Raw genomic sequence first — 27,458 nt, 5'->3', positions numbered from 1 at the left:
GTAAGCACAGACAAAAAGGAGGAATAACAACAGAAGGTCATGATCAGCTCCCAAAGGGCCAAGAGGCTCAAGATGGGGCTTCATGGAGGATCAGTGCTTCAGGATGGGCCTTGAAGGTCGGAAAGAACTTGACAGAATTGAAGGGATGGGAGCTGGCCTCAAACTGGGCAGGGTGGTCACAAAAAGGAAGAAGGGTACAGAAGACGACGGGGTGAAGAAACAGCCTCTCTGTGCTGTAAAGTGCCTTTGAATTCTTAAGGAAAGGGCCAGCTCCACCCCTGGGTGGGCCGTCGTTCCTCCCGGGCCAATCTAGTTATCCTCTTCCCACCACCCGCTAGGTTGAAGCCTCAAAGAGCGGTTGCCCCTCATAAACATGGCCGCTCCAAGCTGGCCACGCCCCTCAACTAGATGGACACCGCCAGTAGTCCCACCTCCCGCCACGTCGGCGGCCAATGAGGGAGAATCACAGGGGTTTGCGCATGCGTGGCGCCGCCGGTGGGCGAGTCCAATAATGACTCCGGGAACCCGGCGAGTAACATGACTAAAAAGAAGCGGGAGAATCTGGGCGTCGCACTAGAGGTGAGGGGGAGAAAGGGGGGTGGGCCACGTCGTGAACTGCCTTCTCCCCGCGGCGGGGTAGTGGGTCGGCCCGGCTGCAGGTTGGAGGAGGGAGTGAGGGGAGGAAGTGAGGGCGACGTGGGTTTGGGACACGGCCCGCTGGGGGAACCGAAGGTTGGAGAGCCCGAGGGGCCTCGAGAGCTGGGAACAGAAGGCCACGGGACCTCCAGAGAGGAAGAGACAGGCAGGTAAGGGGAGCACCAAAGAGGGCGTGACACCGAAATCTTGAGGCCCTGAGGGGAGACGTTTAAGTGAAGGGGACCCAAAAGGGTTGTGTACTCGCAGGTGAGGGGATCCCAAAGGGTTAGAGACCTGTAGATGAGGGCACCCCCAGAAGTGAGGGACCCCATACTGTTTAATGTATTACTGGTGGCTTAACTGTCCCTTGAGATGGGGAATTTTTCCTCCGGGGTACTAAAGCATGAAGCTTGAAAATTACTTTGGGAACCTGTGGGAATTTGTAGAGAATTCTGGAATGGTGATGTTCGCAAAGAGCTTACAAATAATTGACTGCATATGGAAGGAAAGAAAATTGATGCATATCGAGCAGCCGCTATTTGTTACTTTATTTGCGCTCACTACAAGCCTGTGAGATTTTTACAGATGGGGAACCTGAGGTTTCAAGTAGAGCCCAACCGTTGAAATGGTTGAGGCACCGAGAATCAAGCACAGGTGATTTGCCTTCTGGTGCATCTTGTTTCTCCTGTGTTACTGTTCCCTTAGATCACCCTCCCTGGGGTTGCAAGAAAGATACTGGGTAATTGTCTTATTGAGCTTACTACCAGTTGAGTGGTTCTCAATCTTAAGAACGCATTAAGAATCATCTGTCTTAAAAATGGAGAGTTGAATCTCCCCCACCCCGAGTAATTCAGTAGGACATGGGTGAGTATTTTTAACAAAGAATCTGTATTTTTTTTTTTTTTTTTTTTTTTCCGTACGCGGGCCTCTCACTGTTGTGGCCTCTCCCGCTGCGGAGCACAGGCTCCGGACGCGCAGGCTCAGCGGCCATGGCTCACGGGCCCAGCCGCTCCGCGGCATATGGGATCCTCCCAGACCGGGGCACGAACCCGTATCCCCTGCATCGGCAGGCGGACTCTCAACCACTGCGCCACCAGGGAGGCCCAAGAATCTGTATTTTTAACAAGCTACACCAGTGTTTATGCAGGAGGTTTTAGTACCACCCCTTGAGAAATATTGGCCAACTTGGTAGGGAAAAAAAACGATGGAAATGTGAATCTCCTTGTAAGAGAGACTATAGATGCTAAAATGAGATGGCACTCTGAAATGGAACTAGCCTAGACTTTATAGCCTGTATTAGAACATGATAAGCTGCTATAACAGAGAAACCCCAAAATTCAGTGGCTTCAAGAACAAGAAAGTTGTTTGTTTTTTTTCTAACAGGCTAGAGCAGGGATCGGCAGATGTTGTCTATAAAGGATCAGATAGTAAATATTTTAGGCCTTGTGGGCCATATGGTCTCTGTTGCAACTACAGTTGATCCTCATTGTTCACAGATTCCATATTTGTGCATTTGTCTACTTACTAAAATGTACTTGTAACCCCCAAATCAGTCCTCGAAATGCTTTTGTAGTAATTAACAGGCTGACTCAAAGCATCAAGATTTGATTCACCTGAGACCCATGTGTCTGGTTAAGGTGGAACAAGGCAATGCTGTGTCTTATTTTTCAGCTCTTCTGTGTGCTGTAAACAAGTGTCCTTTTTCTGGTGTACTTACTGCCAAGTTTCTTGCATTTTTGTGCTTTTCTTGGTGATTTTGCTGTTTAAAATGGCCCTCGAGTGTAGTGCTGAAGTGCTATTTAGTCTACCAAAGTGTAAGAAGGCTGTGACATGCCTTATGGAGAAAATATGTGTCTTAGATAAGCTTTCTCAGGCATGAGTTATAGTCCTGTTGGATGTGAGTTCAGTGTTAATTAATCAACAATATGTATTAAATAAGGTCTCTTTAAACAGAAGCACACACAAAACAAGGTTTTGTATTGATCAGCTGATAAAAATGTTGTGACCAGAGGCTCACCAGAACCTAACCTGGTTCAGTATTTGCTAATTCATTGTTGGCAACCTTATAGAACATAACGACCACAAATAATGAGACTCAGCTGTACTCAGATAGGATGTCTTAGCACAAAAGCGGCCATAGGCAGTATATAAATTAATGAGAGTGTTCCAATAAAACTTTATTTACAAAAACAAGTCATGGACCGTATTTGGCCCACAGACCATTGTTTGTCAACCCCTGGTCTAGAGTACCAGGACAGTGTTGGTTCTGCCATATTCCTTCCGTCTTGTGGCTCTGCTGGGGGCCAGGGCCTGTTGTCACCTCATGAATGAAACTAGGTTGCATTCCATTGAGGTATCCACTGGTGGGAAAGAGAGAGTGGAGGAAGCACACCCACTGTCTTAAGAATTCTGGGCCCAGAGTGCCCACTTTCCATTGGCAAAGATGCAGCTAAAATGCAAAGCCTGCAAGGGGTAGGTGGGACATGCATTCATCAGCTAGGAGGCCATGTGCCCAACTACAGCTCCATTGCTGTGGAAGAAGAGTGTATTTTAGTGGACAGCCCAGTTCTCCTCAGCAGACTCCATCTTACCTCACAGTGTAGTTCTGAGGATTAAATAAGACAGTATTTGTAAAGTGCCTAGCACGTGCATCACAGGGTGGATAATCAACAAACAGTGCTTTCTTATCAGTAGCCTTCGTAGTTCTTTCATGTCCTTCCATCGTGGCTAAGTCAGCCCCCTTGTTTGGACTTTAGTTTCCTCATCTGTAACATGAAGGACTTGAATTTCACCAGGGGTTACAGACACAAGACTCGCTGACTGTGGTCCACATATAGATCATAAACGATCATAGATGTCTTTTGTTTGGCTGACACGGGTTTTAAAAGTGTTTTGAATTTGGGGGGGTACATGCTCTCCTAGTGCCGTATACCAGTCACCTTCACCCCTTTATTTTCTTAACCTATCAATACCAATATAGATATTTACATTGGCCATCTTGATGTCTAGGTTACCTTTTGCTTGGATAGTCTAAGATTTGAGCTCTGCCACTGTGCACCTGAGAAAAAACTTGGCATCTAGCCATCTCCTCACATTGTTCCTCCTTTGCCCCCTGCGGATCTGAGTATTGAATGTGTGCTGGTGCTCAGTAGCAGTAGATATTGTCCTGTTATTAACAGTCGTGTGCTCAAAGCCAATGAAGTGGTGATTTAATCAAAAATGTTAATCTGACAAGTGCAATAAAACTCCCACAAGTGAGTGATCTCAGCACCTGCAAACAGCCTCCACTTGTAATGAAGCAATTACTGAGCACTCCCCCTGAGGGTTGGCTGGGGCCAGCTGTACTGGGCAGTCACCTCCCAGGACACCAAGGCACCTCCCAGCCTTCCCAACTTGTGGCTCCTTTCAAGACCTTTTTATCCAACTCATTTGCCACCTTGTGAGATCTCAGATTTGGGAAAAACTGGCTATGAGTTTTATTCTGAATAACGAGAGAATTATAATTCAGGTGAGAAATCACCAGCTCTGGTACTGATTTTCAAGTTGTGTGGGAGGAGGGAAAGGTTGTATTTCAGTCTAAACTGATAGGAGGATTCTGGCCGAGGGAAAGGATGCATTTCAGTCTAAACTGATAGGATTTTGGCTGATGTAAAACCTGTTTTTTATTTATTTATTTATTTTGCGGTACGCGAGCCTCTCACTGTAGTGGCCTCTCCCGTTGCGGAGCACAGGCTCCAGACGCGCAGGCTCAGCGGCCATGGCTCACGGGCCCAGCCGTTCCGCGGCATGTGGGATCTTCCCGGACCGGGGCACGAACCCGTGTCCCCTGCATCGGCAGGCGGACTCTCAACCACTGCGCCACCAGGGAAGCCCTGTTTTTTAATTTCTGATAGTAATGAGCTGTTATTTGGTCATTGTACTTTTTTTCCTCAGCTGGACCATTCTTAGTGTCTTAAATGTTTCAACAGCCAGTTGGTCTTTAGTTAACAGATGTGCAGTGTCTTAGCTGACATCTTTAAGGGGATAACTTGGTTGGATCTGGTCCCTAGTACAAAAATCTGTCAGTTTGGAAAGGTTTTAGCTACAGGTTACAGAAAACTGACCTCAGTGACCTAATCAAACAAGAATATACTTTTTCCCATCACAAGAAATTTGGAGGGAGGTGGCTACTGGCATTGGTTCAAAGGCTCAGCTGTGTCAGAGCTGGTGTTCCTGCATTCTCTTAGCTGTTTCCTCTTAGTCACAAGATAGCTGCCACAGCTCCAGTCATCATATTCAACTTTAAGTCAGGGAAAAAAAAAGGAACTATAACAATCGTTGTCCCTTTTATCAGCAAAGCATAAGCTCTCTCAGTCGTCTCCCAGCCGACTTCTGGAACATCTCATTGGCCAGAACTGGGTCATGACCACCTCTGGCTGCAGTGAGGCTGGGAAAGCATCTGTTGAGCTTTTCTTTCTTCTATGGTGGAGGCAGGCAAAGGAGGAGGGGTAGGGAATCAATGTTGTGTTGGTCAACTAATAGTATCTGCTAGAGGGAATAAAAGTTAATGGGAGTCTTTTTTTTTTTTTTTTGCGGTACGCGGGCCTCTCACTGTTGTGGCCTCTCCCGTTGCAGAGCACAGGCTCCGGACGCACAGGCTCAGTGGCCACGGCCCATGGGCCCAGTTGCTCCGCGGCATGTGGGATCTTCCCGAACCGGGCACGAACTGGCATCCCCTGCATCGGCAGGCGGACCCTCAACCACTGTGCCACCAGGGAAGCCCTAATGGGAGTCATTTAAAATTCACTGGAATTCTTATCAGAAAAAGGGGCCAGGATCAGTGACGATGAAGGGTAGGTGGTAGGTTGAGTGGAGAAAATGGCCAAAGCAGGATGAGCACCAGGAGGAGAGGAGTGTGGACACTTGTGATTGTGTAGTGTCAGCCACCACGGTGAGCTCCCTGGGGGCAGGGAGGAGCACTAAGTGGGGATGAAGACAGTCTCAGTCCTGGAACAGGCTGTTACAAGGCTGACAGGAACCTACCAGTGTTCTGAGACAAGGGATAGAAGCAGCCTAGTGGACTCTCAATAAATATTTACTGAATTGGTTTTGAGAGGCTATAGGAGGCACTTGAACCCTCACCCCTGACTTCTGGGCCCAGTTGAGTGGTTCATGGTGAGAGATCAGGAGGCCACAGTGGAGCAGGCGGCTGGACACTGTCTTGCTGGCGGCTGCCCAGTCAGGGCTGGGAGAAAGGCTTGAGGCCTGCAGACACAGTTCAAGGGCAGCTGACCATTAAATGAGCCTCGCCTGCTGCCAGGCTCAAGCGACAGGTTGCCATTGGGCAGGTGATTTCTCTCAGCAGCCTGCGTCTGGCTCCACTCCATCTGATGGGGGTCAGGAGACTAAAACCTCATTACCTAACACGGCTGGATGTCAGCATGTGTGGAGTGGCTGTTTGCCAGCATCTTAATTAATGAATTCATAAGGCACGGGGTGGATGCCAATTCTGGAAAAGTGCTTTGAGCCTTTCAGTGATGAAGAAGCTTTTGCTACTTTATCAAAAAATATATATTGGGGGAAAGAAGAGAAAAGAAACCCCAGACAACATTCTGGCCCAGGGACAGCTGAAGGCTTCAGGTGAGGACTGACGTGGCTCTGCTTGCAGAGCCTCTCAGAGACCAGAAGCCCTTGGAGCTTGCGCGGGCTTCAGGAGGACCTCCACATTCTTGACCTGGGGCGGGAGGTGACTCTCCAGAGAAATGACAAGTCCCTTGGCTCTCTGCTTTTCCTGAAAGTTGTTCATTGATTAAAAACCGGGGAGGTTTATTGTCTTCATCTGCCCAGCCTGGGAGAGAAACTTCTGATGATTTGGGAGCCATGGCGGAGGTTTTTGTTTTCTGCCCTCACAGAGCCTCCTCCACAGAAGAACATCCCTTAAGCGGTATCAGGGTAATTGGTCCTTTGGGGTTTGAGGATAGTCACCTGGAAAATCAAGGCCCATGACCCCCATGTCACTTGGCTGTGTGGCCTCAAGGCCCCAGATGGGAAGCCCCTGATTTCCTGCCAGAGACCATCTGGGCAGGTGGTCCGGCTTCTCTACCCATTGTAGTAAACATTTTGGGGCTTCCCTGACATGTGAAAATGAGTGGATTTCCAGAAATCCGGTTCCCAGACTGCTGGGGCTGGAGCTTAAACAGCTGACACCACTCTCGGGCTGTGAGTTATTAGCAAGTGAGAAGAAAGACTTTGAGGAAAGGAGGGTTTATCAGGCCCAACTAGCCCACCTTTTTCCTTCTCAAACCCGGGTCTGTTTTGTGTGTGTTTTGGAGGGTGCTTTGGCAGCGTAGGCGGTTTGGGGGAGGGTGCCTGGGATGTCCGTGAAGCCCAGAGTTAGAGAGTAATTGCCTTCAGTGTGAGGACAGATGCTGGGCTTGGAGACGCTCACTGTCTCCAAGCAAACAGATTTCAATCAGGTTCTCCCCTCACAGTGAGTATCTGTTATGTGGACAGAAAGCAAGCAAAGCCCTTATACAAGATTAGTCAGAGTAGAGAATCTGTTAAAGCCAGATCAACAAGCTTAGATGGGTTTCGACTGGGATGTGGAATGATTTTGTTCCACAGAACCCTTCTTTGTCATGAATGTTTTCATGAGGGATTTTGGAGGAAGAGCTTGAAGAGGTGGAAGGAGCATAAGCTCTGAAGCAGAAAAACCCAGATTCAGACCCCAATTCTGCCACTTCCCAGTGACACGACCTAGGGCCGGTTGCTTAAATTCTCCGTGTGGGAGTTTGCTCCCCTGTAAAGGGGAGACTGTAAAACGTCCCTTCCTTGCAGAGTCGATGCAGACACTGGGGAGCACACGGGAAGCTGCCCACACCCCGCATGGCCCGGGGTGTAAGGAGCGGAGTTGCCGCCCAGGAGCTGAGAGCGGCTCCGGGCTGGGGCCTCCGAGCTCCTCCCGTGAGTGCTGGCAGCCCACAGCACCAACTCCCAACCGCCCGCTCCCCCGGGTGCCGGCTGCGTGACCCTGCACACGTTACTTCACGCCCGCAGCCCAAGTTTCCTCATCCGCAGGGTGTGCATACTGATGCTACTCCTCTCCCGCCAGGGTTACTGTGAGTGTCCTGTGAGGGAGTCGTGTGAGGTGCTTAGAGCAGTGCCTGGCACATACGCCTGCTACCGTAGTGTTGGCTGCTACTGGTATTATTGTGGACTTTGGGCTTCCAGAGGCTGTTCTGACTTGTGCTGTGCCATCCAGACACGTGAAAGTCCACGATTTGAGTTGAGCTCAGGTACCTTGACACCGTGCTCTTTGTTAGGTCTTGGTGCCCAGCAAGGACCCGGCCAGGCAGGTGCAGGATATGCCCCATGACCGCTGCTTGACTCCTGAGGTTAACTCATTCCCAGCCACTTTTTGTCACTCACAGCCCAGAATCTCCCAAGAGCAAGGCCAGCAACACAGGAAACAACTTCCTTAAACCAGAAAGCACAGTGGCTAGCTTGGCAGTGCCAAGCCCCAAGGGTGCCTCTGCCCTTTCCCAGAAGAAAGTCTGGCCCTAGACAGTGGCTCCTTAGGGAGTGGGCAGGGAGCCACCTCCCAGGCTGTCAAGATGCTTGTGGGAGCACCATTCAGCCACCTTCAATAGTGCTTGTTGGCAGAAAAAAGCTGCTGGGAGGCCTTGGCAGCAGCCAGACCTGAAGCTGGCCCCCCGCGGACCTGGCCTGACCTGGGCACTGGGCACTTATCTGTGTGCAAGATGGCACTCACCTTCCCTGCCCCCAAAGAGGCCTCATTCTGGGCTTCCGTACTGGGAGGCTCCACATTCCTGAAAAGATGCCACCCATGGATTCCAGGAGAATTTTACAGTTTCTCTTAACACAGTGGTTTTATGGCATATAGGACTCCAGGGAGACTTCCCTAAAGCTCCGAGAGTAGGGTGTTGTTCCCCAAGTCAGGTGGCAGAGGCGATTTTGCTTAGCTGTCTCAGGGCTACTGAACTGCCAGCCGAGTGCTCAGAGCTGTTTCTGAGGGAGGGGTCCTGGAGGAAGGCCGCAGGAAGAGACCCTGGCTCTGATGACTGCCAGCAGGAGCAGTGGCCCCACTTGGCTGGGGTCGGAGCCTCTGCTGACCTTGACTGTCAGTCTGACTTCAGAACTTCGAGTTCTTCTGCAGGAAACATCCCCACCTCTGTGGAGAATCCTTGGTCTTATACTTCTCCTCACTGAGCCTGCTCCTTTGCCCACTCTTGAAGCCACCCACCAGGCTCCGGTCCCCCAGTCCGTGCCTGGTTAAGAAAGGCAGCGGTTCCCATCCTGACTGTGGAGGAATCCCTCGTGGGCCTTTCCTGCTAAAGTACAAACTTCCTGGATCCTGTCTCCAGGGCCTCCCCTGGGGCCCTCACCTCCCTCCTACGTGAGGGTTGCTCCTTCCCACTCCCTGCCCCATATATCTTTTCTCCCTTTCTTCTCCTCCCTTCTTCCCTGCCGAGGCTCAGACCAGCAGTCTCCATGAGCAGGTTTTAGCTACTTCTGGTCTTGGGGTCAAGAGTAGACTTTCCCACCAGGACACCCTGCATATTCACCACCTATTTCCCAGTCCCCTGAACTGCTTGCACACAGGTTTACACAACACCTACCAGGTCCTCAGCTCTATGTGACGTGCCACACAGTTGGCTAACTGTTATGGAGCTCACACCACTGCCTTACTGATTCCTTGGGTCCCTTTGCAGCCGTTTCACCTACTGACTGTCATCGCAGTGACTTAGACATACTGTTCTTTTTTCCTGTATAAAAATGGACACTTGGTCTTCTGAGTATAAACGTAATGCATGGACACTCCTTGTGTCCATGTTATTGTACATCAGGGGCATCCACTCTCTGCCCCGGCTCTGTGCCTGAATGAGTGCCAGTCTCAGTCCCTACCTGGGCTATTACTTTACCTGTGACAGTCACAGCCAGCAGTGCTGCCCCCTGCAGCTCCAGGGAAGTCCCAGAACTGAACCAGTTGGGTCAGCCGTGCCCTTCCTGCCAGTTGACCTACTATCCAGCCTGTTGGGCAGGAGTCCTGGGAGCCTCCCTGGCCTCCAGAGTGTAACCTCCTCTTCCCATTGGAGTTGGTCGGATCTCTTTGTTGGGGCTTCTTCCTGCCTTAGTCCTGGGGCTTTGCATTCCTGCTCCCAGCTTAGCTGGGCACCAGGCGCTGTAGAGCCATGGCGTCAGTGAACCTGCACTCCAGCTGCTAGGCTTCACCTGCTATTCCACGTCTCCTCAGATGCCCACCAGGGCCCAGACCACACCTGAGTCTGTTCTGCCCTTAGACGCTGCCCTAGACCTCTCATCCTCAGCTTCCAGCAGGCCGAGCCTCTACAACTTGGCACCAGCTCCAGACCCCACCCCAGCTTCAACCCCCGGCAGGATCATGAGGTTCCCAGCATGCCGTGTCCCAAGCCAGCTGGAGAGGCTGGCCTGTAGAGGCATTGCTATTGTGATGGTCCACCTGCAGGCCCCACCCCTGCTGAACCCCTCCATAGAATCAGGATGGCCATATCTGAGCCAGAGGGGCTCCCCTCCCTGCTGCTGCCAGCCAGTGACCAATGGAGAGTACTCTCCACCACGCACCTCGGCTTCTACCTCCTCTTACTCTTGCCACATATTAACTCAATTTTCTTTCTTTTCCCTACAGATCTAATGAAAACCATTCTCTGATAATAATGCTAGCAAACACTTGTTTTGCCATCACTCTGTGCGTTAGGCACTAAGGATCGTACACGTATTGCCTCATGTCATCCTCACAATTCTTTGAAATAGGAAACATTATTATCTTTGTTTTACACATGAGTAAACTGAGGCACCGAATTAAGGAAGTCACCTAGACGCACGGCAAGTGAACGGCCAGCTGAGGCATCTGATTACAGCCCACACTCCTTATTACCACATTTTTCAGGAACTACAATTTCAGGCTTCTGAGCACTTGGGCTCCCAACTGCTTGCCCAGTTCTGACCCTTATGCTTCCAGAATCTTCTTGACATTTGTCTCCTTATTCTGGTCCTAACCCGTGTTTTCTCTCCTGGTCCTGGCTATCTTGTCCTCTGTTGCCTTCAGCCTGGGGGCAGAGAGGAAGCTAATCAAGGACTATAGATTTGTTTTGGGGAATCTGTGAAGTGCATTAGCTATGTGCATGTCATTGAGAGTTGACTGAAAAGCCAACTAGGGGCTTCTTTTAAGACCCACTTCCTGGGTCCTCTCCCCTATTTCTGGGTCCATCTTGCTGGGCTAGCTTTGCTCTGTAGCCACCACTCCCAACCCCAGCCACAACTAAAAGATGCATCCTGACCCTCCCTCCCTGCCTTATCTGCGGCCAGTAGGTCACTAGAATGTTGGCACCCGTTATTATAGCTGCTTGAGAACTGGCTTCGGCATCAACAAATGCTGCAGGGTGTTTAACTGTCAGTGGGGTCACCTTCTGAGGATGGGTCTGTGGCCTACTGAAGAGCCTCCTGACAGTCCCAGACTCCCCCTCACTCAGCCCATATCAAGCAGCTGGGTTATAAAGGAGGAGAACTTGATATTTAGAAGGGAATCAGAGAGAGCTGCAGCAGGACATAAATATTCATAGAGGGAGGTTAGAACTTCAGTCCCTAAAACCTTGATTTGTTAGTCTGTTTAAGCTCATTAAAAAGTGGTAAGTGAAAGTGGGGTATTCATGGAACTGCAGATACATTGGGCTCGTTCAGATAAAGGCCTCTAGCTGCCAGCTCCACAGGCCCTGCCCAGAGCCTGACAGCAGACCAGCTTGGCCACTTGCGGTTTGCCAACCTCAATTTAAAGGTTTTGCTGAGCGTGAGTTCTTGGCCTCGCTCTGGCCCAGTTATCCTGTTTGGGCCCTTGGTAGCCTTGTAGAGGTGTTTAGGGATGGAGGTCCCCCAACTTCCTCCCCAGAATGACATGCAAACCAGGGGCTGGCCGAAGGTGGGGCAGGGAGAAATCTAACCTAGGACTAATACTTGCACTGGGTAATCCCCAAAGTACATAATCTATGTGCACATACAGCTGCTTCTAGCTTCTTCCAGCTTCCTTGGGCATGAGGGGAGGATTTTAGACTCCCGGTGCCACATGAAGCCCAGCCCCTGGGCCCCACCCACACCCAACCCTACTCATTCCTCCATGGCTACAAACACAAGGACTGCAGTGGGCCAGGCCTTCTAGGACAGGAGCTACAAAGTCAGGCATCCTGAGAGGCCCAGCAGTGACATACACAAGTGGCGTGGGCCGATCTGGGCTAGACTTGACCACTGGGCTGCAGGTTTACATCATCTGCCCTAGGGTCTCCTAGAGTTTGGCAAGATGAGGTTTGGACCCATGTAGCTGGATGACACAATACGCGCTCAGCTTCATGAGAGAAGGCTTGGTTAATCAGCCGGGGGAAGGAGGCAGTACCACTCCAGCCAAGGGCCAGAGAGAAGGCTTCACGGAGGAGATAGAGCATCAAGAATCAAGCTTTGTGTGGGACCCAGCGTGGAATTTGGTGCTCTGTTTGTGGTTTCTACACCGGAAAGTGGAAACAGCAAGTCTTAGGGTACTGAGGGGCTGGCTGTGTGTGTTGGGGGTACTGCTATGAAGGGCAGGCTTCATGGTGGCCTGAAGCACCCGCTCCTCCCAGCTCCGTCTCCACTAACCTTCACATCAGGCTGTTGCTGTTCCCTGAGCCTGGCTTCCCAGTGCTCATTTCCCTACAGAGCAGGTTTCAGCATGGCCTTTGGCCTCCCAGGCACAGGCCCCATCTCCTGGCTGGGGCTGTTTCCCAGGACAGCCCTCCCTTTGGTGCCCGTTAGCAGAGAAGTGACACAATTAACCAAGCAGTTAACTCAAGGCTCTGCAGTTGCTCCCTCCCACCGGGCCCTGCTTCCAGAGCTGGAGTTGGCAGCAGGCTGGGGCTGCAGGGAAGTGGGTAGATGGTGTGTCCTTTGGGCTGGGCGTTGGGACGAGGGAAAGTAGCTGACCCAGAATGGCTGGGATGGGTACTGGCCAGGGGGAGGGGCAGAAGGCCCAGTGTCTTCAAGTGCGGCTCTGACACTGGCCCCAGAACACTGGCCAGGGATGCTGGGATTCGTAGTTGCAGTCATTGATTACCGTCTGTCCAGGGGCCGCTCCAGAAAGGACTGGAGCAGAGAACTGGCTGAGACCGATAAGGAAAGGAGTGTTCCACTGTGACTCCTCAGAAAAGTCATTCCATTTGGAGGACCCGTTCTCCCACTTGTGAAGTAGAGCCTGTATCAGTATTCGCTATCCCTCCCAGGGACGCGGTGAGAATGAGTGAAGTCATATGGAAAATCAAGCGTTAGCTGGACCCAAAGCACTATTCAGTCAGCTGCTGTGAGGGACACAGGGCCCTCTGAACTCCCACCCACTGAGATCTAGGCTCCCACCAGCAGGGCACAGGTTCAAGAAGAACAGGCCCGGGCCTAGAGAGGTGGCCGATTAGACAGACACCTGGAGACAGATGGACACAGATGAACTTTCAAAGCCAAATGCATGATACCAGGACCTTGGATGATCCAGTCCAGTATTTCATAAAACATTTCCCCATAACTCAAATTATTTCCCCAAGAACACATCTCTGAAACTATAATCAAAACAAATGGGAGAACTGGTACCTTTGGCATGCAGCCTTTCAGGAGCTTAGCTATTTTGCCCCCCAAGTTAAGCTATCTTGATGATGGTCAATGCTTTTGCGCAAGAACCGAGTCAGAAACTAACATGAGCTGTACTGTCAGTAACTTGTATTGAATCTCATGGAAAAATGTGTATTATTACAGCTTAGGTTACTTTAAGATGAAGTGTACCAACAAGAAAACATGCCTCTGCTTTTTGGCCCCTAGATGTCTAATCACGCGTGGAATGCTTTGGAAAGGCAGAGGCTTCCTGCATCGTCTCGTTTCATTCTAGGAGCCGCCTGTGCCTGCCACATTCAGGGCTCTGGTTGCTCCTGCTGTGGGGCCCAACTGGGGCCTGTGCTGGGGAGACAGCTGACTGGGGGGGCTGCTCCTATCTGCCCCAACCCATGCTTGGCCCAGTGAGTCAGGGCAGCTTGGAGACCCTGAGCAACACTCAAAGCTGTTTCTAGCCGGGGTCAGCCTGCACCACGTGGAGGTAGAGGACAGCAAAACATAGTTGCTAGTTTAAAGACTCCTAGAGGCTCCCTCCTCCCGCTCCCAGGATCCCAGCTGTCTTGAAAATTGAAAGGCTCTGCCACCCATCTCTACCTGCTGGGTGTGCTGTGTCTTTCAGATAGATGGGCTGGAGAAGAAGCTGTCACGATGCTGGAGAGACCTGGAGGCTGTGAACTCCAGGCTCTATGGGGCAGAGCTGAGCTCAGAGGCCAGGTAATGCTCCTCCCGACATCCCCCAGTCCTTCCGATCTGTCCTGGGGCCCCAGCCCTCAACTGCCACCCCTCCCATCCCCCTGCCACCAGAGACCTGAGCCCATGTTCCTCTTGTCTCCCTTGCTCTGGTGTGCCAGCTGCCCCTCAGGTGGGAAAAAGAAAAAGGGCCTGAGCCATTTTGACCCCTTCCCCCTCACAGGAGTTCTCTGGAGAAGGAGAAAAGCAGCCTGATGAACAAAGCCTCCAACTATGGTAAGAAAGCTCCCTGCCATTACCAGCCCCACCCTCACGTCCTAGGATCACAAAGTGATGGGGGTCAAGGGCATTCTTTGGGAGAGAGCCAGCCCCCAGGGGGTTGCAGGAACCAACTGAAGGCCCAGCATCCTGGAAGAGCAAGTTTGTTCCTTTGTTCCAAGGGAGATGGAGAGTCCTGTGGGTCTGTTTTTCTCCTGTGGGATGAAGGGGTATGGCTGTGGCCAGGTGAAGAGATCCTCACATCCACCCTGACTTGGGAGGTCTGTCCTCCCTGCCCCCTCCTCCCAGACCTCCACTCTCTCCCAGGAAAACCCTGCAATGGAGTGACGGGAATAGGGTCTTTGGGGTCCAGGGTGGAGGATGAACCTCCCACTGGGGTGCTGTGAAGGGCTACTGAGTGGAGCAATGCTGCCACCTTCTGGGTGCTGGGTGCAGAGCCAGGTAGAGCCCAGACAGGGCACGGAGCTAGAGGGAGGCTGCTGGGCGCTGCCCCCAGCAGCCTGGGAGGAAATGGGTCTGCAGAGGCCTCTCAGGCTTGTCTGTTCTATTCACCCTGAGGGGCCAGACCTGGCCGAGAATCAGCCCTAGAATAGTCCATATGGCAGGGAGCCTCCTGTAGGAACCAGGTTGAATCAACACTGTTAGCACGGTGCCTGTCACATACCCCTACCCGGGTCCCGTCTGGCCTGCCCAGAGCTGGTTTGCAGGTATCTCCCTGCTTCCTCACACAGGGAGGGATGGGACATCGGTTCCCTCTCAAACCTAGCAATTTTCACACAAAATTGTAGCATTTACCACTCAAGTGAGCCCTCACAGAATACCAACCACCTGTGTATCATATGAATGGATACAGGCTGTAGAATAGCAGGGCTTGCTTCCTCTAGAGGCAGCCTGACTGCCTTGCGGGCACAAACTTCCTCGTCTTAGCATACCTCGTTCCTGCTGAGCTGGGCATCCAGCAGGGCAGGACTAGAAAAGCACTGGTGGTGTGGGTCCACCCTGTCCCTGCCCTACTCCAGTGTCAGGCCCAAGGAGGTCCCAGCTGCCCTCAGTCTCTAATTGACCAGATGAGACGCCCTGGAAGGAGGAGCACCATGGGGGCACCCAGTGACGGGCCAGAGGGCTCACCTGGTGAGGCCATGCCACCACCTAGCTTGGCTTTTAGGTGTGGCCTTTTTGTGTCTCCCTCACATACTCCATCTTCAACTGCATTTGGAAAGAAATGGTTGAGCACCATTGGGGGTTGGGGCTTTTTTGGGGTCAGGATCTGTAGCCAAATCTGGGCAGATCGAGGAGGACAGTCACTTTTATGGATAAGGAGGCAGCTGGGAGGGAACACCTCTGTGCTCAGCAGTGTGTGTACCCATTGGTGGGATAGGTGGAGGCAGATGAGAGTAGCAGATGGGCCCAGACCACCTGTCCACCACCCTTTTTCCTTCCAGAGAAGGAGCTGGAGTTGCTTCGGCAGGAGAACCGGAAGAACATGCTGCTGTCTGTGGCCATCTTCCTCCTTCTGACGCTTATCTACGCCTACTGGACCCTGTGAGCCTGAGATTTCCCCAGTCAGCACAGGCTTCCCCTCAGCTCCGTGGTCACGGCCAAGCAGGCCCTTCAAACCTCAAGAGGACCAAGGTACAAGGGCCATTTCTCCCTGACCCAGACATCGGAGCAGGGCTTCCTGTTGGCCCAGCCCCTCTCGCCTCCCATTCCTGCTGTGGGGCTTGAGTCTCCAGAAGGGCTTTGTGTTGGCTTAGCCCAAGGGAAAGGCAATAAAGACCACCCTGGCTGCTTCTGTGTGCTGAGTAAATGTCATGATCTGGTGGCAGCTGGGGGCAGTGGGGTGGCATTCAGGATGCAAGGGAGGAGAGGGGCCTGAAGGTAAGCCCCCAGCTTAGGTGGGGAGTAAGGCGTTAGCAAAGTGCTTCCTAAGGCAAACCATGGTGGGCGCCATCTCGAGGACTTGGGCACTGCTGGGGCTGAGAGGCAGACCTTAACACCACTTGTCCGCCACCCCCAACCAAACCCTGTCTTGCCCTCCAGTCGGTGCCACTGCCTGTGATTATGGCAGAAAAAATGCAGCCTGTGCAGCAAAGGGCAACTTGGGGACTTGAGGTGGTCATGTGGTGGTCCCACGGGAGTGCGGAGTTAATCCATCTTCAAGAGGCTGCAAGTCTGGCGAGGTGTGGCAGAGCCAGTGGGCAGCCGGAGCCACGGTAATGACCAGACAGACTTACGGTGAGTGGCCAGTAAATCAGGTGGGGTTTGCAGGAGCGGCAAACACAGACCTTCCTCCCCCACCCCCACCGCCCCCGAGCACAGCCCTCTACTCCCAGCACAGGGGCCAGGAGGGCTGGGAGTGGGAGGCTGGAGTAAGGCTGAGTAGGGCAACCAAAAGGATGAAGGGGCTTGGGAGCCGAGATCACACCAAGTAAGTAAAAGCAAGGAAAGGAGTTGCCCCGGGAGCTAAAGTAAGGCTGTGAAACATTAAGGAAGGAATCTGGGGGCCCAGGTGAAGGAGCTAAGCACATAGGCAGTGGGCTCTAAGGGAGAACCTGCACCGGTGATGGGACTGGTGGAGAAACGCTATCCTAGAGCAGAGAGGGAGAGGTGCCATCAGCACACGCATGGGCCTCCAGTGCAGACACAGAACGGGAGGTTGGCGGGGTCAGCGAAACCATCTCTCCCTCCCTTTCTTCCCCATCTAGTGGCACTAATTGGTCTGACGCCTCTGTTATTTTAGTCACACATACTGATCCTGGATTGTCACACTGCCCTGCTGGGCTGTAGGTTCATTCATTCTCTAATCCCTGCTTCTCACAGGAGCCACATAATTTTGACTCTTCCTTGGGCCCCTCTTTGGCAGCAAACAAACAGCAGCCCTGAGCTTGGACAAGGCTCTGATTAAACCCACCCTCTTTTCTCCCCTCGAGTACAGCTTCCTCCCCTTCACCTCCAGCCCAAGCTGTTTCATTCACGCAAGTCCCAGACCACAAAGCACCGAAGGACAAGCCCCAGCACAGAGCCACACAGGCATTAAAAATATGTTTATCTTTAATGATCCAAGATTCTGCAAGACACACTGATACCCAGAATTGGGTGGAAATACAGCATCTCAGCGGTGCTGCTGACAGCCTGGGGGATGCTGGCCTGAGACCCCTGAGGTGGAGTCAATTCCAACCTCATGGGGAGCCTCAGTGCCCTCTATCTATCTCCATGGAAACCAGTCTAGCACTGGGATGAGACCCTAGGGAGCCCACAGGAGCATCTCTGAGAGGTATTTCCCATTAAAAACAACCACAGGTTCCCTCCCCCACCCAAAGCTACTGCCCAGCTTCCCCCTCCACCCGCCAAGATAGAGGAAATGGAGTGACCACAAAAGGACAAAAAAGCAACTGTGCCTCCTGCTGGGGATGAAAAAATGGAGGGGGGAGGGTAGCAAGGTGGCTGGGACAAACGGGAGTGCCATGATTGCCAGAGGACTGGGTGCGACCCAACCCAACAGGACCTCTGTTACAGTGCGGCCACTACTGTTTGGCGCATAGAAAACGGCAGGTCTTCAAGGCTGCTTCCTCCCCTTCTAGAGCTGCCTGAGGTTTGGATCAAAAGGGGTGAGGCCCAGGAAGGCTCTACAACCCCAGGAAGCAGTCACACCTACCACCAGACAATGCTACCTGCATCCTGACGTGGTGTCAGAGATGCGGGTCCACATGCCTCCCTTCCCGGCCTGCGGGACGGTCAGAGGTTTGGGCTGGGAAGAACTCCAGGGAAGACCAGGAGAGGGTAGGGGGAGGAGACAAGAAAATCTCCAACTTGGCATCAAAACAGAGCAAGTTCAAAGAAACAAAACCTTGATTTATATAGCAGCTGCTCCTGGCCAGCTCTCAACAGTGGGCCTCCTGCCTCTCAGGGTTGGCCCAATAAAAAGTTGGGCAACGCAGGGGCATGGCCGCCCTCAGGGCACTGCGTGGAACTCAGACAAGTGAGTCCACAGGATACAGGAAGGAATGGCAGAGCCGAAGCCCTGCTGCCCTCCGACAGACACATCCTCCACTGGCCCCATGTGCCCTGGGCCCTGACCTCAAACGTGCTGTAGGAGCTGCATCCTTCAGGCTGAGTGCTGGCAGGGGAGACAGTTCCCAGGCAGGGCTCCGGGGAGGGAATTCCAAAAAGTGTCCCAGAAGGCCCCAATTGAGCTCTTCAGAGGACACCACCAACCTCACGGCCAGGCTCAGGGAACGACAGGGCATTTGGCAGGGGTGGGCATCCTCAGGCGCTGTGCGTCTGGATGAAGGAGAGGACGTCCTCCTTGGACAGCTTGTCTGGGTCCTGGGGCTTCTGGGAGTCATGCACACGGATGCCATCCCCCCACTCCCAGAAGAGCCGGCCGTAGTAGCAGATGCTGGGGAGGAGAAGGGAGGTCAGAGGGCTGTACCCACGTGGAGCAGGACCAAGAGCTCACCACCCACCCTGGCACCCGTGACTTCGGGGATGGGTGTTCTTAAGTGTGTGTGTGTGTGTGTGTGTGTGTGCACTGGGGGTGGGGGGGAGGGCAGGTCTCACTAATGACTCCAATTGAGAGTCTTCCCTCTGGCAGCCAAACGTACCTAGTAGGCCCTGCTCCCTGCCTTCTAGAACCAGCTTTTCTCAACACACAGCTTCTACTTCTGCTAATTGCATCCTACTGGATCCTTTAATTACTGATATTCCTGGTTTATCTGTCTCTGCTGCTCTAATAGAACAGTATTAGTGTGGTGACACACTGGTGTCAGTGGCTAATTACAGGCACATCAGGGCTACTGGCTGCTGTCGAAACCTATGACCAACAATCCGGCAACACACTGGGTCCGAAGGCAAGACTGTGGACCTCAGCATTAGCCCACGCCCCGGCCAGGGTCGGGCCCTTCACACCCAGGACCCCCAACCATCACAGCCATACCCTCGTGGGAAGCCCCTGCATGGGCAGCAGTCAGTCTCAGGACCCGGGTGTGCCCCGAGAGGTCAGGCTGGCATTCTAGCAGGAGTACTTGGGGCTGCAGGGGGCAGGCCTGGAAGAAGGCTACTTACTGAAATGGAGCAATGGCGTCTGAAGGGAGGTCAAAGGTAGAGTTCTTGGTTTTCTTGTTGTAGAAGAACTTCCTCTTGAAGCTTTTGCTGAATCCCATAGTCCATGGCTCTGACAGGAGGAAAGGGGGAAGAAGCCCAGAAAGGACACAAAATACCCATGGGGGACAGGTCAGGCCAATGAAGGGCATGCCTGCCTTCACGCCCATTCCTCCACTCCCCTCCCCTCCAAACAGCAGCAGAGAACAGCCTGTGAGGACACAGCCTTCATCACCCGCCCAAAGGGGGCTCCAGGAAGATGACTAAGATAATTCTCAACAACTCTCCCCAGTCCCGCCAACCTGCTACCAGGGCAACATCTCTCGGGCCCTGGCAGAGGGAGTAGGAGTCTGTTAGCCAGAGGGCACTAAGGAAAAATGATTCTACAGGTGATACGAATGGCCCAGCTTGACTTTCTGGATCTGCTGTTGCCCACCGCAAAGGCCCTTCTCCTGCCATGAGGACACCACGTGTGCATACACAAGTTGGGCTCCCCTCTCTGCAGCCCCAGCCCAACCCCCAGGATCCACCGAAGAACAGAAGAGGCTCAGGGAACACAGTCCCCCTCAACATGCACCTCAAAGAAATGCCCACCTCAGTAGGGAGCCCTTAGCTCCGGCTCAAGTAGGGTCTGGGCCAGGTGCCCTGGCTGAGGGAGTGGGGTTAGGTAACAGTGGCTCATCACCCACCATTCACTGTCCTGACGATGTAGAGGCCAGTGGGCACAAAGTGCCGGTCGTCCCGCCCTGTATAGCTGAGCTTTGGTGTGCCACTGGAGCCCTTGATGATCTTCATTTCTAACCTTGATTTTCCAGAGTAGGCATGCAAACAGGAAGCGTGAGTGTGTGTGAGAGAGAGAGAGAGAGAAAGCCCTAACGTTAGTCTCTGGCTAATGTCAAAATCAGCCAACCAACCACAGTACTTTACCTCAGTTCAACATGAGAAACTGAGGCAGAGACTTGAGTTGCTCCAGGCCACACAGCAAGTGAGTGAGTGCGGTGGGTTTAGAACTCAGGCTCTGAACTCCCAACTAAGCAATGGAGGCAGGGAAGTGACACATGCCCCTGCTATGTTGCTGCTGTTTGCGGGGTGTCAGGGTGACACTGGTAAGGATAAGATGTGAGACTACGAGTGCCACTGGGTCTTCAGTTCACCACCCATGGCATCAGTGTGGCTACTAAAGAGTTAATTCGGGAGCACTGAGACCCAGCCCAGCTCCAGTGGCCACAGGGGCACACCCAGGATGAGACCCTCGGATCTGAGCACCCTGCATACCGCTAAGATTATGAGGAAGCAGTTATGCCCCCTCTAGCCCTCCAGGCTCAATCTCTGTCAGCACCAGGAACTGGGATTTATAGTGTTTCAAGCAGCTTGCTGCTCTGCCCCTAGCAGGGACAATCGTAACTGTTACAGCATCAGCAAGCCCGCTGCTATCTCTGCCTGATGCACACACCCCTCGTAACTGTTACAGCATCAGCGAGCCCGCTGCTATCTCTGCCTGACGCACACACCCCTCGTAACTGTTACAGCATCAGCGAGCCCGCTGCTATCTCTGCCTGACGCACACACCCCTCGTAACTGTTACAGCATCAGCGAGCCCGCTGCTATCTCTGCCTGACGCACACACCCCTCGTAACTGTTACAGCATCAGCGAGCCCACTGCTATCTCTGCCTGATGCACACACCCCTCATAACTGTTACAGCATCAGCGAGCCCGCTGCTATCTCTGCCTGACGCACACACCCCTCGTAACTGTTACAGCATCAGCGAGCCCGCTGCTATCTCTGCCTGATGCACACACCCCTCGTAACTGTCACAGCATCAGCGAGCCCGCTGCTATCTCTGCCTGACGCACACACCCCTCGTAACTGTTACAGCATCAGCAAGCCCGTATTTCTGCCTGACGCACACCCGCCCTGCTCCCCTCCTGACAGTGCTGAATCAGCTCTCAGCTGGGGGGCCCTTGGCTGCAGCTGAGCCACGCAGGCAAAGGAGGCGGGGGGGGTAGAGGCAGCCACCAGGGCAACTCACCACTGTACCCCTAACCCACCTCTACAGAAAAAGAGAACGAATCCTGGACACTGCCATGCCCCCCACCCCAACTCCTCTCAAATCCTGAGCTACCCTGGCTGAGTCACTCACCTGACAAAAATCTTCTCCATCTCCTCCAGCCTGTATACCTCCTTCACCCTGTGGACAGACAGACAGAGAGCTGACAAAGGATTCCTGGTGGGACACTTGTCTGGGCAGCAGCTGGTAGGCAGGAGGCTGTGCCTATCCTCACCTTCTGCCTCAGGCCCTGCACCACCCAACGCACCAAGAATGAGGACCCTTAGCCTGTCACTGCCGTCCTCCACAGACAAGCCCTAGGTTTCAGAGCTGCCAAGCATCCCCTGGAGCCTGCCCCAGGGCACCTGGGGAGCACAGCTATGGTTCAGGAAGTCAGGTGAGGGAAAGAGGAAGGTCTGGCAGATGAAGATGTCCCTGTCAGCATTCCCACCCTGGGTTACGGTCCCCATCTCTAGAGGCCAGAACACCAAGGGCCAGGCTCTTGCCCAGGTCTGTCTACATGGATTTTAGGCCTTCCTGTAACAGAGTTGCTTCCAAATCGTCCTAATAGGCCTACTACCATTAGGGGTGAGGAGACCCCCCTTACCCAGGATGCAGGGCTCCTGTTTGATGCCCAGCCCTCCACCTCTGGGGCCCCCTGAACACGCCTTTGGAACTGCTACTGAGTGAGGTGCCCAGAAGCCAAGCAACCAAACTGTCACAAGCAACAGAGACAGGACCCCTGGAAGCTGCTTCTCAGGACCCGGCAGACAGGACATTTTAAAGCACAAGAAATTACTTTTAGACTTTCAGAAGACTTCTAAAAGTGCATTCCCACTATTGGATTTAATCCTATGTAAATCTGTATTAAAAAGAATAATGAAAATGATTTTGATAAAATGTAAATAGATACCTCAGTCTGTAGTCACATGAAGCCCCAAAGATAATAACCTCAGACCTCAGCCCAGACTGGAAAAGTCTGTTCCATCTGTCTGCTCCCTGACTGTTACCCTCTCAAGGCCTAGAACTTTTACATTACCTAACGTGGCAACAAACCATGGCCTTCTTTCCATGCACCAAGGATCCCATTACCTCAAACCAACCTTTTCTTTTTCATGTTCAAAAACTCCCATTCCCTCAGCACCCTTTTCTTACCTGAAAAAAATGAAAAGGCCGGGATTGATATGCTAATGATACTCAAGCATGAATGTGTGGCTCACAAGGTGTGTTAGTGCTCTCAGAAGCACGTGCGTCTTAAATGAGGATGCCTTAACCCTGAGGAACGAACCTCTCCTGTGGAGGTTGGCCCACTGTGACAGGCAGGATGGGGGATACTCTGGGGCAAAGGAGTCACCTACCCAGCACCCCCAAGCAAATCACTCAATGGCAGTCTGATCTCTAATGCCAGCCTGGCCTGGTCTCCTCCACTGAGCCCTCCCACCCCTCACAGGACAGGGAGGCAGGCACTAGCCAGAAAGAAGCAATGGGAGAGGAGGATCTGGGGGGAGAGATGATCTGCTCACCTGATGGGATTCATGTCAGGCCGACTGGGCTTGGAAACAGCTTTCACAAATTTCTCAGCAAGCTGAATTCTACAATCCAAACAGAGTCTCTCAGAGGCAAGTAAGGGTATCTTTACCAGCACCCGCACCCCCAGGGCATTGTCATGGCACCAGTGAGAGAACACTCCTGAATCTGCAGCAAAACTGCTCCAAGAGGCAGCACTCATGTCTCCCAGGAAGCCCACCCTTGCCCTTCTCGTGATGTCGTCATGAACGCCCTCTCCCCCGCTCTGGACTCTGACCTCTACTTTCAATATCTTGGTTGGTTTTCCTGAAGTGTACCTTTGGCTGTGTTCAGTCACCTCCACCAGAACTTCAAGCATCATCTTTATTCTGTGCATTGGCTCCTTCACCCCAAACCACAGATACCACAGTGCGCCCACTCAGATGAACCAACTTAGGAGTGACTTCAGCACCATGGTGGTGTAAGATGTCTCTCCTTTTTTTTTTTTTTTTTTTTGCATTACGCGGGCCTCTCACTGTTGTGGCCTCTCCCGTTGCGGAGCACAGGCTCTGGACGCGCAGGCCCAGCGGCCATGGCTCACGGGCCCAGCCGCTCCGCGGCATGTGGGATCCTCCCGGACAGGGGCACGAACCCGCGTCCCCTGCATCGGCAGGCGGACTCTCAACCACTGCGCCACCAGGGAAGCCCCGTCTCTCCTTTTTGTACCCCCGTTTTAAACGACTGATTAGGCATCTATCCACGAACAAAAGTACCTCTGTGGGAGTTTTGGGATCCAGATAAACTGACTTAAGTGGGACCACCAAGAACAGAACACAGTCTTCAGAGGAGAAGACCCTCCCTCTTCCCCATAAGGTCACCCTCTTGCTCAACCTTAAAGCAAACATCACCTCTGATCTGAACAGCTGAGGCAAAATGGAGTGTGCTAGTATGTATGAAATCAAGGCCCAAGTCCTGGTAACCGGAAGTGCCAACACCACTTTCTCACCCTGCCCTTGGAACCAGCTAGTGGGTAGAAGAGGGAAACTCTAAGGATGCGCTTAAGCAGAGGAAGCCTGGGTGAGGCCCAAGCCACAGAGGCTGCCGCCACAGAGCTGCCCTGGCCCACCCCGGCCCACCTTCCCTCCCCCAGGGCCCAGGTCAGACCGTTGGTTAAAGTGCTGCTCCCGCACGTCGCTGCCATTCAGCACAAGGACATCGAGGATGTGGATGGCACTAATCTTCCGCTGGGCCTTCCCCTAGAAGGATAAGTACACTGCCCACCCTGCCAGGAATTGGCCTGGGGCTCACTCCGCCCACTGTGGCACACTGGCCTCCATTCTACGTATAGCCGGGGGAAGGGAAGGGCTCTAAACACAGGATATTTCTCTCACCTCCCTCCCAGTTGATTCTCAGCACCAGGCTGGCCCATGCTTCTGAGCAGACAGAGGCCTGAGGTGATGGGTGATGAGCCCCCTTGAATCTCAAACCCAGTGAGGCTGCCGCCATGGTGCTCCAGCAGGACCTGGCTTCCCACTCTGGCCAACTGTTCCCACTGACTGTTCTGAAAGTTATCTGTATGGCTGTAATACCCAAAGCTCATGGGAAATAACAAGTTGCTTCTTTCCCAAGGAATCCTTGGTCAATAACAATCAGCAGCTAAAAAATATGCAGCAGGTTCACCAGGGACTTTGCTACACAGAGATGATCAAGATCTCCTAAACATAAGGAGACTGTGGTCCTTCCTACCTGAATATGCCATGGCTTAGAGCAACTACTCAAGGAGGAGGAACAATTACAAAGCACTCGCCAGGCCCTGGGCCCTGTCAGGCACCACATACACATAACCCAGTTAACTCGGGGCATGGGGGCGAAGGGACAGGCCCAGCTGTTCCCCAGATGGCAGAGCCATACACGTGAGCAGAACCACCTCTAACCTCCCCTTTCAGCTCATGGACAATCTCCACAGAGAGCAGAGTGTCCCGGGGTAGCTCTGTCTTCAGGTCCAGCTTGACCCAGCGGTCTGACTGGCGGCCATCCCATGTGTAGATCTGAGACTTCTATGGGCAGAGAGAAAGGGCCAGGTCAGGCAGACAAAGACATTGAGCGGTGAGAAGCTCAGCTCTCACCGCTCTTAGCTCTTAGTTGGTGGCTACAAGCTGATGGGGCTGGGAAATGCCAGAAGAAAAGGTCTCGGAGAGATTAGTCAGTTACACTTCGTACACTATAATGACAGTGTTGTCCTCCACTGCCTCAGTGGAAGAGGAGAGCTCTGACTCTGTCCCACTGGGAGGGAACAGGCTCAGGGCACCACTCAAGAGGCCTGAGTTCATGATCAGAGGCCCTCAAGAAAGGTCCAGCTTGGTGTATGTCTGAAGTGGGTTTGGTGAAGGGTCCGGAGAGCAGAGCAGAGAGAAAGTAAAAAAAGATAAAGTGTGAGAGGATACAGAGAAAGTAAGTGAGGAAGAAGAGAGAAAACTGTAAAGACAGCCCAGAGTGGAAGGAAAGAGCAATGAGGACTTAACCCAATTAAGACATAGAACTGCCAAGGTTTTCCCTCACCTCATTTTAGACTCCAAAGACAGGGGATGACATGGGATGGTGGTGGTGGTGCAAAGAAATAGCTGCATGGGCTCAAGCCAGCTTAGCCTACTGACCATCCTGCTAGCCTAGGAAGCTCCACATCACAAGAAAGGAGGCAGTGTTCCTCCCTTTAGCGATACATGGAGGTAAATAAGCAAATACATGGATAAATGAAAGATAGAAAGAATGAATGAATGATGTTTGGCTAACTCAGAGGAAGGAAGGAAGTGAAGTTTCAAGAAATACCTTCCCTGGGGTCAAAGCTCCAGCTCCTTGGTGCCAAGAGAACGTTCACCAAGTGTGGCAGGCAGCTGTCCAGATTCCCACAGACAGACAGCAAGCTTCCACCATCCAAGCTGGGTAGGAAGCCAGCTGCAGACTTACCCCCAGGCCGATGAGGAACTTCTGCTCACTGCCAGACACCATGCAGCGGTAGTCGAGCACTGGGCGGATCTTCTCCAGGGTTTTGGAAGTAAGCAGCGTGGGCTTATAGCTGAAGATGTCGATCTCGGTGCCCTGCAGCCCCGGGTCAGAGAAAACACGGCTGGGTTGGGGGAAGGGACAGGCGCTCAGTACGGGTGCCTGGGGGGTGGGGGGTGGGTCAGGGAGTTAGGGCAGGCTTGGGGAGGGGAGGGACAGGAAGCACTTGCTGTCTGAAACATGCCCCCTGCTCTACCTTCACATGCACTAACTGGGATCTAATTCTGTCTGCTTGGAGTGTTCCTTTAGGACCTATTAGGAGAGCCTGGGAAAGGAAAGAACACCAAGTCCCCAGAGTACGGATCGATTTACCAGAGCTATAAGGAAATGTCACCAGAATATAAAAGCCTCCCCTTCAATAAAACTGAAGGCAAAGACTTGCAAGCAGTTGGTTTGAAAGCAGTTAAGTAATCTCTCTACCCATTCAGAAAAATTTACACGTGCTATTTTTTTTTTGAGGTCATCTTGAACCTCATTCTCCAGTCCCTAACCCTACAAAACCAGCACAATGGCCCATGATCTGGGCCAGATTTAAATAAAGCCCAGGGAAAAGCTGGAAGTCAGGTGGTAGGAAAACATAGGGCAGAAGAATTCTGAGGACCACTCACCAGAAACAGGACAGGGAGCCTAAGTTTAGGCCAGATCCACTGTGAGCTCTCCTGGCAGCCCCTCCTGGCCCTCTGACCAGCTCCCCAGCCTAAGATCATCCCATACTTCATGTCTCCCCTGCAGGCACACTCACAGGACCCTAAACATGCCAGGGAGTGAGAGCCAGCACCACCCTTTGGGCAGCAGGAATGCTGAACAGAACACATCTAGGGCCAAGAATCTTCAGGCAGCCTGATGGGCTCCCAGGGAACTCAACACCCTACACCAAAATTTCCCATCTGTGGTGGCCTCAGCCCAGCCCCTGGGAACCCATGTGGTACCTGCACAAGCCCTCTGGAGGCCAGGCATCTGGGGGTCTCAGTGATACTACATCTAATTAGGCCTCTCTAACTTTTTATCTTCACCAGATACCAAGCTTACCTGGATTAGCTCGAAGAACTTAGATTTTGGGTCTGTGGAAGAAGGAGCAACTCTAGCCTGGTCTGGGATCTAAAACAAGACAGCAAAGAGCTTTGGTTTTCAAACACACTTTTGACCAAGGCTGTGTGTGAGTCTACGCAGGCAAGGGCATAGGCTCAGGCTGGGCAAGAGGAAATGGCATACAACAAAGTAAGCTGGGGTGGGGTGGGAAGTGGAGTTGGCTAATTCAGTCACTGCTCCCTTTCAGGCCCTGTGGTAGCACACCCCAAAGGCCACTTACCTTTCTCTGGGGCTCTCTGTGGTCAGTGTTGCTACCAGCAGGAAAATGAGGCCTGTTTACCCACCACCCTTGTCCATGCTAACCAGCCTGCAGGGCTAAACGAGCAGTGAAAGGGCCAAGGAGGTTACTCCCAACAATGCTGAGACATCCAATTCTGGAATGCTGTGAGGGTAGGCAG

At 52.7% G+C, this 27,458-nt stretch overlaps 2 protein-coding genes across 2 annotated transcripts in view; one reads left to right on the top strand and one right to left on the bottom strand.

The window, feature by feature from the left end:
* Positions 1-495: 495 nt before the first annotated feature.
* On the top strand, positions 496-16,069 carry CCDC167 (coiled-coil domain containing 167). The gene is made up of 4 exons (XM_082639888.1): positions 496-579; positions 13,907-14,001; positions 14,201-14,253; positions 15,699-16,069. The coding sequence occupies exons 1-4, from the start codon at positions 538-540 to the stop codon at positions 15,800-15,802; spliced, it is 294 nt and encodes a 97-aa protein (XP_082496014.1). The 5' UTR covers positions 496-537; the 3' UTR covers positions 15,803-16,069.
* Positions 16,070-17,289: 1,220 nt separating this feature from the next.
* CMTR1 (cap methyltransferase 1) overlaps positions 17,290-27,458 on the bottom strand; it is a 63,371-nt gene continuing 53,202 nt past the window's right edge. The window contains exons 16-24 of the mRNA XM_082639887.1: positions 27,001-27,069; positions 25,876-26,007; positions 24,846-24,968; positions 24,076-24,167; positions 22,929-22,997; positions 21,499-21,546; positions 20,046-20,158; positions 19,321-19,429; positions 17,290-18,655 (exon numbers count right to left, since the gene is read on the bottom strand). Of these exons, the coding sequence (XP_082496013.1) occupies positions 18,523-18,655; positions 19,321-19,429; positions 20,046-20,158; positions 21,499-21,546; positions 22,929-22,997; positions 24,076-24,167; positions 24,846-24,968; positions 25,876-26,007; positions 27,001-27,069 (888 nt within the window). The 3' untranslated portion in view covers positions 17,290-18,522. The remainder of the gene's footprint in view (positions 18,656-19,320; positions 19,430-20,045; positions 20,159-21,498; positions 21,547-22,928; positions 22,998-24,075; positions 24,168-24,845; positions 24,969-25,875; positions 26,008-27,000; positions 27,070-27,458) is intronic.

This window comes from Mesoplodon mirus, assembly GCF_964341445.2.
Source record: "Mesoplodon mirus genome assembly, chromosome: 12".
NCBI classification, from domain to species: domain Eukaryota; kingdom Metazoa; phylum Chordata; class Mammalia; order Artiodactyla; family Ziphiidae; genus Mesoplodon; species Mesoplodon mirus.
The sequence above is the reverse complement of the archived record's forward strand: the minus strand, read 5'-3'. Positions and strand labels throughout refer to the sequence as shown.